At 38.6% G+C, this 12,152-nt stretch overlaps 1 protein-coding gene across 1 annotated transcript in view; it reads left to right on the top strand.

Moving 5' to 3' along the window:
* The window catches only part of EFCAB5 (EF-hand calcium binding domain 5), a 200,993-nt gene that overhangs the window by 75,667 nt on the left and 113,174 nt on the right, over positions 1–12,152 (top strand). The window contains exon 8 of the mRNA XM_030295821.2: positions 9,560–9,716. Within this exon, the coding sequence (XP_030151681.1) occupies positions 9,560–9,716 (157 nt within the window). The remainder of the gene's footprint in view (positions 1–9,559; positions 9,717–12,152) is intronic.

The raw sequence follows: 12,152 nt of genomic DNA, 5'->3' as shown, positions 1-12,152 counted from the left end.
TTCAGGGAAGTTCTCAGCTATTATTTCTTCAAGTACACCTTCAGCACCTTTCCCTCTCTCTTCCTCCTCTGGGACACCAATTATGCATATATTATTTCTTTTTAGTGTATCACTTAGTTCTCTAATTTTCCCCTCATACTCCTGGATTTTTTTATCTCTCTTTTTCTCAGCTTCCTCTTTTTCCATAACTTTATCTTCTAGTTCACCTATTCTCTCCTCTGCCTCTTCCATCCGAGCCGTGGTGGTTTGCATTTTGTTTTGCATTTCATTTAAAGCGTTTTTCAGCTCCTCGTGACTGTTCCTTAGTCCCTTGATCTCTGTAGCAAGAGATTCTCTGCTGTCCTGTATACTGTTTTCCAGCCCAGCGATTAATTTTATGACTATTATTCTAAATTCACTTTCTGTTATATTATTTAAATCCTTTTTGATCAGCTCATTAGCTGTTGTTATTTCCTGGAGATTCTTCTGAGGGGAATTCTTCCGCTTGGTCATTTTGGATAGTCCCTGGTGTGGTGAGGACCTGCAGGGCACTTCCCCTGTGCTGTGGTGTATAACTGGAGTTGGTGGGCGGGGCCGCAGTCAGTCCTGATGTCTGCCCCCAGCCCCCCACTGGGGCCACAGTCAGACTGGTGTGTGCCTTCTCTTCCCCTCTCCTAGGGGCGGGATTCACTGTGGGGTGGCGTGGCCCGTCTGGGCTACTTGCACACTGCCAGGCTTGTGATGCTGGGGATCTGGCGTATTAGCTGGGGTGGGAAGGCAAGGTGCACGGCGGCAGGGGGGGCAGGCTTAGCTCGCTTCTCCTTAGGTGATCCACTTCAGGAGGGGCCCTATGGCAGCCGGAGGGAGTCAGATCCGCTGCCGGAGGTTTGGCTCCGCAGAAGCACAGAGTTGGGTGTTTGCGCGGAGCGAGCAATTTCCCTGGCCGGAACCGGTTCCCTTTGGGATTTTGGCTGGGGGATGGGCGGGGGAGATGGCGCTGGCTAGCGCCTTTGTTCCCCGCCAAACTGAGCTCTGTCGTCCGGGGGCTCCGCAGCTCACCCTCCTTTTGTCCTCCAGCCTTCCCGCTTTCCGAGCAGAGCTGTTAACTTATGACCTCCCAGAGGCTAAGTCGCGCTTGCTGTCGGAACACAGTCCGTCAGGCCCCTCCGCTTTTGCAAGCTGGACTCGGCGGCTCTGCTTGGCTGGCGAGCCGCCCCTCTGCCCCGGCTCCCTCCCGCCAGTCCGTGGAGCGCGCACCGCCTCGCCGCCCTTCCTACCCTCTTCCGTGGGCCTCTCGTCTGCACTTGGGTCTGGTGACTCCGTTCTGCTAATCCTCTGGCGGTTTTCTGGGTTATTTAGGCAGGTGTAGGTGGAATCTAAGTGATCAGCAGGACGCGTGGTGAGCCCAGCGTCCTCCTACGCCGCCATCTTCCTGTCGACTCTCTGGACATGGCATTTTAAATTTCAGTTCAAACAGTCTTTCTCAGAGTGTTGTTGCCTAAGAATGACATCAGGATTACCTGGATGCTTGGTCAAAAAGTGCAGATTCCTAGCTTCTTCCTCAGATCTTCTGAACCAGAACCTTTAGGGATGCATTGAAAACAAGTTCCACAGAAGGTCATTCTACACACTGACAAAAGTTTCAAAACCAATTATGTAGAGAAACCAAATTAAGGGAATTTTAGTACGAGTGAAAACTTCCAACAGCAGCAGGGGGCAGTGTCATTAAATTTAATAAATAGCTTAAAGAACATTTCTGTTCACCATCTGTTCTTGCAAAGCAATAAATTAGATTTGTATTTAGATCAATTACCATGAAAAATACTTAAAATCTGAGAGCTGGTGTCAAGGCTGTAAGTCAATACATTGACAAATCCTTCTTCCTGTTAGGGATATGTAAATCTCAATCAGTACATAAAACTAGTCATTTATCAATATCTATAATAAGAATAGTAATGGGCGCACTTGGACACTGGCCTAGGTCTCATTGCCAACAAATGACACAACACAACAGAGTTTATTTCGGTGATGCTTCTTGAATTGAGAGTTTGAATATTTAGGGTCATTTGAAGGTTGATAAGAGCCCTAGTTTCTATTGGAGCAATACTGTAGGAATTTCATGAAAGAGTTAAAGTAATCATAGATGCTTTGTTTGCCTAGATTGTCAGGAGTAGGGCTTTATCTCTTTCTGCAAAAATTCAAGATCTATGTGCCAACATATGACAGTGTCAGGCATCTGCAGAATATTCAGAAATCCTTGACATACGTTTACAACACCACAATATCTATTCATTAAAGCTTGGAAACACAGGAATCTTAGCTAAAACAGTCTTGCTTTTAAATTCTCTAAACTATATCATTGTTTGGGTCATCTTACAGAGTTTTGGAGAACTCCATTTATTTTAGGAATGAGAGTTTTTCTTACTTATATTCAAGAAAAAAGACAAATAAAATTTTTGTTTGGTTTGTCAAGACTCTATCTTCTGGTGATGATGTTAAAGCATTCATTTGCCTCAACTAGATCCAAAATTTTTTTCATCTCACTACTTCCCTGGGTAAAAAGGGATTCGTCTCTGTTTGGTGCCCAAGAACAACAGATAGAGAAGACGCTCCTTACTGACTTGGAACAATTTTTTTTTTAATTTTTTTTTTCAACGTTTATTTATTTTTGGGACAGAGAGAGACAGAGCATGAACGGGGGAGGGGCAGAGAGAGAGGGAGACACAGAATCGGAAACAGGCTCCAGGCTCTGAGCCATCAGCCCAGAGCCTGACGCGGGGCTCGAACTCCGGGACCGCGAGATCGTGACCTGGCTGAAGTCGGACGCTTAACCGACTGCGCCACCCAGGCGCCCCAGGAACAATTTTTATAGTGGTAGCCACTTAACTAAAAAATAAAATATCACTGTTGTTTGTAAGTTTTACATATGCAATATACCCTTATTGCTTTTCATCAGGGTTTCTGAACAACAGATAAAGAATTGAAGTGGACTTTAATTCTTGTGTGTAATTTTGCAAAATTGATGTTAGGTTTCTGTCCTTTTGCTTTCCTTCAGATTTTCTTTTCTTTTAACATCTTTCTTTCAGCATCTTTTCCCTCTGACTCTTGATTCCTCCTGTGCTTGTGAATGCATATTTTATAAGTCACGACTGCCTTATTGTGAACTGATAATGAAAAGCATTTGCTTTTAAAATAGGATTATGAACTTCCAATAGCCTGATTATAGTGATGGTTACACATTTATGTATGTGTTTAAATTTATAAAACTATGTACCAAAAAAGGTCAATTTTACTATATCATATTTCTACAAATAAAAAAATTTAAACAGTAAAAGAATATTACAGAGATGTATATTAACTAACTGGAATTTAAAAAAAAAAACTTTAAAAATTACAGAGAGACTATTAATGCTAGAATTTTACTATTCCAGAGAAGCAGGGCCTATTATACTGTAAATGTCCTCACTTTTCTCTACCAGTCCTGATATATAGTCCTGAGCGTAGATGAGAATTCAAATGAAATAGGAAGTAGATATAAGAAACCCAAGGCAAAAAGTTGGATCTTTTCCTGTGTGGCAATTATAGTGATGCCTACCAGGTTCTGGCTTGGTAACAATCTTAGATTCCTACATCCTTTGCTTATTGCATAATCAGTGTGGGGTCTGTGCAGCACCTTGAGATACCTTTTGTGCATTTTCCCTTTGACAACTCTTTATTAGCCTTATGAAGTAACAATGGAACATTTAACGCACAAAGAGAAGAATCATGACAAACTATTTCATAGAATTACTTTCTCCACCACAGCTACATAAAGGAGAAAAATAAGTCAGGATAAATGCTCAAGCATCAAGGATACATATAAGCCAAGTAAAAACTAAAAGGAAAAGAGACAGCACTCTTTATTTTACTTAATAATTTAAAAAATGTTTTACTCAGTAATTCCCTGAGAATTAACTCGTCGTATAGTGTTCAAAGAACTTATGCAGACCATATGACAGCACCCATTGTGTATGTTTCTATTAGAATTTGGTATCTGCAAAGGTTTGATGGTTTACTTCAAAGTACTTACTTTTTGTGTTTCAAAAAAACCCCCAAAATGTCTAACTCATGCTTACAATACACCAGTCACTAGGACTTGGCAAGACTAAAGGAATGATATGGATCTTCTTTGGTTGCCAGGAGACAGTGACTTCCTAGACAGATGTCTGTCTGCTCATACGCCACACCAGCTGTCACCTCTTTACCCAGCCAAACTCTTATGGTTATATTAAGCTAGGAAATCCCATGGGCGCTTCTCCCACAAGTGATATTATTAATATCAATCATTTTGTCAATTCATACTGAATATCATAGTTTATCAATCCAGTAAAACAGATTATGCCAAAAGTGAATGGATAGATAGGGATGTGTTTTTATAGCATTTGAATGACTATTATAGCCAATGGTGTGTGGTAGGACTTTATCAAGTAGGTTCTACTTTTGTTCAACCCGAAGCATAATAACAATGTTTATATATTACTAGTTTCCTATCCATCTCTAGGCCACACTTTGTTGCATATGTATATATCCCCTTATTAAGTACTTAGAAATTTAAGTTCTTACAGACTGAGAAATCATGGTCTCCTTGAATGTTATCCTAATATCCTTCAAACACACACCCTGAAACTTGATGGTGAATGAGTCTGTGGTCCTACTTCAGTGGCACAGACATTCCTGATGTTAAAAAGACTGAAGTTCCTACGTCAAGTTCACTCCAGCTGGGGCTGGATATCTGTCACAATGCATGACAAGGTGTGGTGGTCCTGGAATAAGACTATCCAGGATATCCAGAAATTCCTAGGATTTGCCAGATAAAGCTATTGATTCATTTAAAAAAATTTTGTAATGTTTATTTTTTTTTTTTTGAAAGAGAGACAGAGTGCAAGTGGGGAAAGGTCAGAGAGAGAGGAAGACACAGAATCCGAAGCAGGCTCTGGCTTCAAGTTCCAAGCTGTCAGCACAGAGCCCGATGTGGGGCTCAAACCCACCAATGGTGAGATCATGACCTGAGCCAAAGTCGGACGCTTAACCCATTGAGCCACCCAGGTGCCCCAACTATTGATTCATTTTAAACTATCCAGTAACTGATATCCTCAGAAGAAAATAGGATTTTTTTTCTATTTATAGTAGAGAACAGATGGAAGACCTTATGTGCTACCACACTGGTTTATATATCCTCTACCCAACCTCAGTCCTACACCATCAAAATAGATGCTTTCCAGGACTCCCATGGGAAATATCCAGTGGGAAATGTCCTCTGCCTTGCTCATATGCTTCCAAGAAGGCGGTTTAGTTGGAGTTCAACCACCTGATTTGGAAATAGAAATCTTGACCACTCTTCAATTACTGTTGCTAAAAAAAGGTGGGGGGGAGGGAAATAGAAATCTTCACCATCAAGTCCAGCTTAAAACTTGCAGACACTAGATATGAGGTACCCAGCATGTAGTGAGATTGCACTCAGATCATAAAGCCCTGACTTCACTCATCTGGGCTAGATAGGCTACATTCTTTATGCACATCAATTTTATTATCTCTTACATATCAACTAAAGAAAACCACTAGCCAGATGTCCTTTCCTCTAATCCAGAGTGCCAGCTTTCTCCATCTAGAATATCCTTCCCCTCCTTTCTCTTGCTGGACAATTTTTCCTTGTGCTTCAGGAATCAGCCCAAGTATGACTTCCTCTGCATACCTTCTGTCTCACCTTCTCTGGGTTAGGTACTCTTTCTTTATATTCCTGAAGCACCTGTAGGCTCATGTCAGCATTTAGCACATTTTTTAATGTAATTGTTGATTTACCTCCCTATAATCTCTTTGAAGACAAGGACTATTTTCTATCATATCTGTATTTTTAATACTGAGCACAGTACTTGACATGAGTTGGGGCTCAATAAATATGTGTCAGATAAATTAATAATTTATTAAGGAGTCTCAGTTAATCAGTATTAAGATAATAAATTATTAATTATTAATCTTATAAATTAAGATTTATTGAGGAGTCTCAGTTAATCAGTATTTATTGCATAACTATCAAGTACTCAATGTTGAGCCATACCTTATAGGGAAAAAATTCAAAATTTGGTTCTTGTTGTGAGGAATTTATACCCTCAAGTTGAAGAAATGTAACTAAAACATAGCTAACTTTATCAAAGCAGTTGTCCATATACATTTTCCCCACTCCCAACACATTTCTCAACCTGTTATATCTGGCTTTCATTCCAGGCTGTCTTTCATAAATGTCACTTACTGAGATCACAATGTTCTCCATTTTTCCAAGCCCAGTGGAAAGTTTGCAATCCTCATCTTACTTGGCCTCTTAGCAATATTCAATAATGTTGACCATTTCCTCCTTGAGATACTCTTTTCTTACCCTTCCATGATATTATTCTTTACTTTTTTTCCTTCTACCTCATTTTAGTTCTTCTCAGTATCCTGTGCTGGCTCATTCTCTGCCATCTGATCTTCAAATATTAAGGTTCCTTAAGTTGTGGTTGTCCTGTCACCCAAGATCATTGCTGAGTGCACTCATTCCAACACATGACTTCAGTTACCATCTGTACCTTCATGACTCTTAGATTTATATCTCTAGCCCAAACATCTTTTGGAGCTTCAGACCAGTATATGCATCTACTCAATATCTGTACTTGGATGTTTCATAAGCACTTCATCTTCCACAAGTCATTTTCTTATTTCGTTTTGCGTCAAGATTTTCAAGCCCAAACCCAAGAGATGCAACTTGACACCTTCTACTTTCTGACTGTGTGCTTTTCATCAATCATTAAGTCCTATTCGTTTTACCTTCTTCTCTCAAATCTGTTCGTTTCTGACCTTCCCTGCTGCTGCCACCCTAGTCTAAACTACCATCAGCTCTCACCTGCATTATTACAGCAGGCTCCTGATTGGTATACTTATATCCACTCTTACCCTCTTGCAACCCATTCTTTACTTGTAACAGAAGTTATTATTTTTTTAAAAAGGTTAATCTTATCCCATTTTCCCCCAGTATGGAACCTTTCAATAGTCTCCACTTACTCTTAAGATAAAGACCAAAATCCCTAAATAGGCCTATAAGACTTTCCTTGTATGACCCATTTGGTCCCTCTCTTTGTTTGGCTAGATCCCCCACAAGCTTTAGGTCTCAGCTCAGACATCATTTCATCCCTCTTTTTAATAAAGAAACAAAACCTAGTCTGTATTTCCAGGCCATTGAACACGAGACTCCAAATATAATCCAAATGGGTTAACTGGATCCTGGTAACGTCATCACCATCCAATCAAGCTAGCATAGGACTTACTTTCTAGCCTTCACTGCTGCCTCTCTTCTTCTCACACTCTATGCTTACTCCAGGCACACAGGATTACTTTCAGGTCTTCAAACATATTATGCTTCTTTTCACCTCAGGGTCTTGTCGTTTGCCATTCCCTCTGTATCATTCTTCTCCTTCTTCTTTATCTTATCCTACCAATCCTTTAGAGTTTAGCTCACATACCACTTCATTGTGAAATTCTTCCCTTATATGATCTCTTATTGCACCCTGTGTTTCTCTTTTACTGCATTTATGACCATTGTAATGGTTGTTTCCCCTGCTATAATGTAAGCAGGAACTGTCTGTAGTATTCATCTTCACATCCCCAGTCTCTAACACTGTGTTGTATAAGTAATGCTCAATAAGTATTTGTTAAATGAATTAACTAACTTATTCTAATCCTGCTTTTGTTTTCATGATGAAAGTTTTCTTGTGTGAGTTTTGGGTTTGTTTGGGGTTTTTTTGTTTTGTTTTGTTTTTTGTGGGTTTTTTTTTTTTTGCCTTTTTGTTCTTGTTTTTAGGCACATATGATTATTACAAGATATGTCTTAATTTGGGGTAATTATTTAATTTTGTAATATCAGAATTAATTTTCAGTATTTAATAAGGAAGCTATGATAACTGTTTTTAATCATTTTATAAAATTCTAGATAAGCCTAATTATTCATCTATTCAAATATTTGATTATCCAGTAACTTAGACTTTGCTTCAGTCATTATACCTTTCATAATAAGATATGGGTGAATAAACAAAAATAAGAATTAAGTAAGTATAATAATAAAGTAGACACATGTCATATGTGGATTTTTATAGGAATACTCATCACAGAAATAATATGGACATGCTCCAGGGATGCCAAGAAGTCCAGTTTAGCTTTGTGAAACTAAGACCTCCATAGCTTAAAAAGAAACAAGCAAAAACTTAATTTATTAACTTGCCAGGCAAAGGAAGATACAGCAGTGAAGAATTCACTAACTACTTCACAGAAGGGGAAAATATAGGAGTTTCAAAAAGTTTATAATGGTTATAGTTATAACAACTGAAAACTATCACACTGTATGGGACAGAGGGAATCCATAGGTTTGTACATGATTGATTAAAACAACTCCCATTGTTCAGCAGTCCAGAGTCTTCAGTTAGGCCCAGCAATGGTCTGGTACACTGTGGTCACTCAAAGTTTATAGCCAGTTCTCAATATAAGCTGATTAGAATTGGTTTTGATGAAATAAAACATTCAATTTTAATGTAGGCAAATGATGCTGTAAGAGGAAGATGTTCCTTGCACTGCTTGAATGAATGGATAGAATTTGAGTGGTCACAAAAATTTTGAAGGCCTTATATGAGCATAAAGCAATGACTTAGGTTTCGATTAATTCTTTTGGATTATTAGAGGTATCCAATTTACCAGTCTTAATTGTAAATTCTTTTGCGTTTCCAAATCTATCAGATCAGATTGGAAGACCTTAGTCTTTCTTTTTTAAAACAAGAAGACCTGGCTCAAGCAAATTGTATTTGAAACCAGCAGATATTTTGATTACTTTGAGACATTTTGGTGTTTCAATCCAAACCAGTTTGGGGTTTTAGAGTCCTAATAGGGATGACAAATATGGGAACAATCAAAATCACAATTCTTCTCCCATTCCCAACATGGATAATGTAACTCTCTTTGAATATAAGGATAACTATGATGCTCAGGGATTGTCAAAGTATTTGACTCTAGATGTTTAAAGGAAATTGGCAATATATATTCCTAGACAGAAATCAAAAGTTTGGTCCAAGACATTAGAACTACCTAAGATGCTTATTATAAATGCAGCTTCTATACTTCCACCGTAGACCGGAAATCAGAATCTTTCCAGATGATTTCTGTATCCAGAGAAGAGAGAGCCCCACCACTGTAAGGCTTTAGTGCATTCAGCTTTGCTTCTAGGTATATGTGGCAGCCTCTAGGGCTATTTTAGTATTTCTTAAGTATGATATTTTCTTGGGCAAAATAAGGCCCACCTCTATAAAAACTCAAATAATACTAGAAGACAGCCTGTGATCAGTGCCAAATTCAGTAAGTGCTGGAGGGAGAGGGGGTCACCTCAGGCCTAAATCAAGAAGATTTCATGGAGTAAAGACAGGAACAAATTTTAAATGAGGCTCTGAATTCTTGTTTTCTGCCATTTGAACAATCTGAATCAAACCCAACAGTCTTAACTCAACCTGTCTTTTATTTTGACCTCCTTCAGAGTATCCAAGATGAAGGAGAGTATTAAACAGAAACGAGAAGAAAGAGAATACATAAATGAAGTCAAAATCAAGGTGGCCAATACACGGAAACAGGCTCTGCAGGAGCAGTTCAGTGAATGGATTCTAGACCCCAAAGGAATGATTCCTGTGGTAGTGGTAAGAAAGGAGGATATCTGTGAAGGGGAGGTAGGTGGGTGATAAGTGGATGATTGTTGGAATATTGAGTGGAGTGCCAGAAACCTACCTCTAAATTTTCAGTGTTACTGAGGTAAGCTGATTCTTGACCTGTTTGGTCCATGAGAGCCAATTTCTTCAATTTTCTCTTGAGCATTTTAAAAAAATTCTAGCTAGCTATTTCTAAAATATTGACTCTGGCTGAGGTTCCCAAACTCTTCATTAAGGACAGACATTTTCCAAAGAAGACATCCAGATGGCTAACAGACTCATGAAAACATGCTCAACATCACTCATCATCAGGGACATACAAATCAAAACCACAATGAGATACCACCTCACACCTGTCAGAATGGCTAAAATTAATAACTCAGGAAACAAAAAATGCTGGCTAGGATGAGGAGAAAGGAAACATTTTTGCACTGTTGGTGGGAATGCAAATTGTGTAGCCACTCTGGAAAACAGCATGGAGATTCCTCAAAAAATTAAAAATAGAACTAGCCTATGACTCAGCAATTGCACTACTCGGTATTTATCCAAAGGATACAGGTGTGTTGTTTCAAAGGGGCACATGCGCCCCAGTGTTTATAGCAGCACTATCAACAATAACCAAAGTATATAAAAAGCCCAATGTCCATCGAAATATTATTCGGCAATCAAAAAGAATGAAATTTTGCCATTTGCAACAATGTGGATGGAACTAGAGTGTATTATGCTAAGCGAAATTAGTCAGTCAGAGAAAGACAAATATCATATGACTTCACTCAAATGTGGAATTTAAGATACGAAACAGATGAACATAAGGGAAGGGAAGCAAAAATAATTTAAAAACAGAGAGGGGAGCAAAACATAAGAGACTCTTAAATATATAGAACAAACTGAGGATTGCTGAAGGAGTTGTGGCAGGGGGGGATGGTCTAAATGGGCAAGGGGCATTAAGGAGGACATTTGTTGGGATGAGCACTGGGTATTATATGTAGGGGATGAATCACTGGATTCATATTCTTGCACCATATGCTAACTAACTTGGATGTAAATTTAAAAAAGAAAGATATAAGCGGAGAGGGAGACTCTGTATATAAAAACAGGGAGGGGGACAAACTATAAGAGACTCTTAAATACAAAGAACAAACTGAGGGGTTCTAGAGGGGTGTTGTGTAGAGGGATGGGCTAAGTGGGTAATGGGCATTAAGGAGGGCACTTGTTGGGTTCAGCACTGGGTGTTAAATGTAAGTGATGAATCACTAAATTCTACTCCTGAAACCATTACTACACTATATGTTAACTAGCTTGGATTTAAATCTAAAAAAAAAAAAAAGGACAGACATTGTTTTCATTTTTCTCTTTGTTTATTGTATGTGTGTGACTAATTACTTCTGTAGATTAAGAGCCTGTGTCTTTTACCTTTAGAAAACAACTGTACTCTAACAGTTAAACATAATTCTTTTAGGTGTACATAAGTGTGAAAACATTTCTTGGCTAGATACATGGCCAAGCATATTTTTAATTCAAAGTGAATTATTAAAAATAGACCAAGGAAGGTAGGCCACAGACTGGAAGAAAATATTTCAAAAGAGACATCTGATAACAGACTATTATCCAAAATATACAAAGAACTCTTCTACAATAAGAAAACAAACAACTGACTTAAAAATGGGCAAAAGACCTAAACAGACATTTCACCAAAGACATGTAGATGGCAAATAAGCATATGAAAATATGCTCCACACATGACATCAAGGAAATGCAAAATAAAACAATGAGATACCACTACACACCTATCAGGATAGTTAAAATCTGGAACCTTGACAACATAAAATGCTGCCAAAAGTGTGCAGCAGTTGGTGGGAATTGTTGGTGATAATGCAAAATGGTACAGCCACTTTGGCAGTTTCTTGTAAAACCAGACACAGTCTTATCATATGATCCAGCCATAATGCTTATTGTATTTACCCAAAAGGAGCTGAAAACTTATGTTCCCAGAAAAATCTGCATGTGGATGTTTACAGCAGCTTTTTTCATAATTGCCAAAACTTAGAAACAGCCGAGATTTCCCTCCGTGGTTAAATGGATAAATAAACTGTGGTACACCTAAACAATGTAATATTACTCAGCACTAAAAAGAAATGAGCTATCAAGCCACGAAAAGACATGGAAGAACTTTAAATGTGTATTACTAAGTGAAAGGGGCCAATCTGGAAGAATATCTACTGTATGACTCCAATTTTATGATATTCAGGAAAAGGTAAAACTATGGAGAGAGTAAAAAGATCAGTGGTTTCCAGGAATGAAGGCAGACGGAGGGATGGATAAGCAGAGCACAGAAGATTTTTAGTGTGATGAAACAATTCTGTATAATACCAAAATGATGGATACACATCATGATACATTTGCCAAAACTCATAAAATGTACATCAA

The sequence above is a fragment of the Lynx canadensis genome, chromosome E1, assembly GCF_007474595.2.
Source record: "Lynx canadensis isolate LIC74 chromosome E1, mLynCan4.pri.v2, whole genome shotgun sequence".
Classification (NCBI taxonomy): domain Eukaryota; kingdom Metazoa; phylum Chordata; class Mammalia; order Carnivora; family Felidae; genus Lynx; species Lynx canadensis.
Note: the sequence above shows the minus strand (reverse complement) of the source record. Positions and strands in the feature narration are given on the sequence as shown.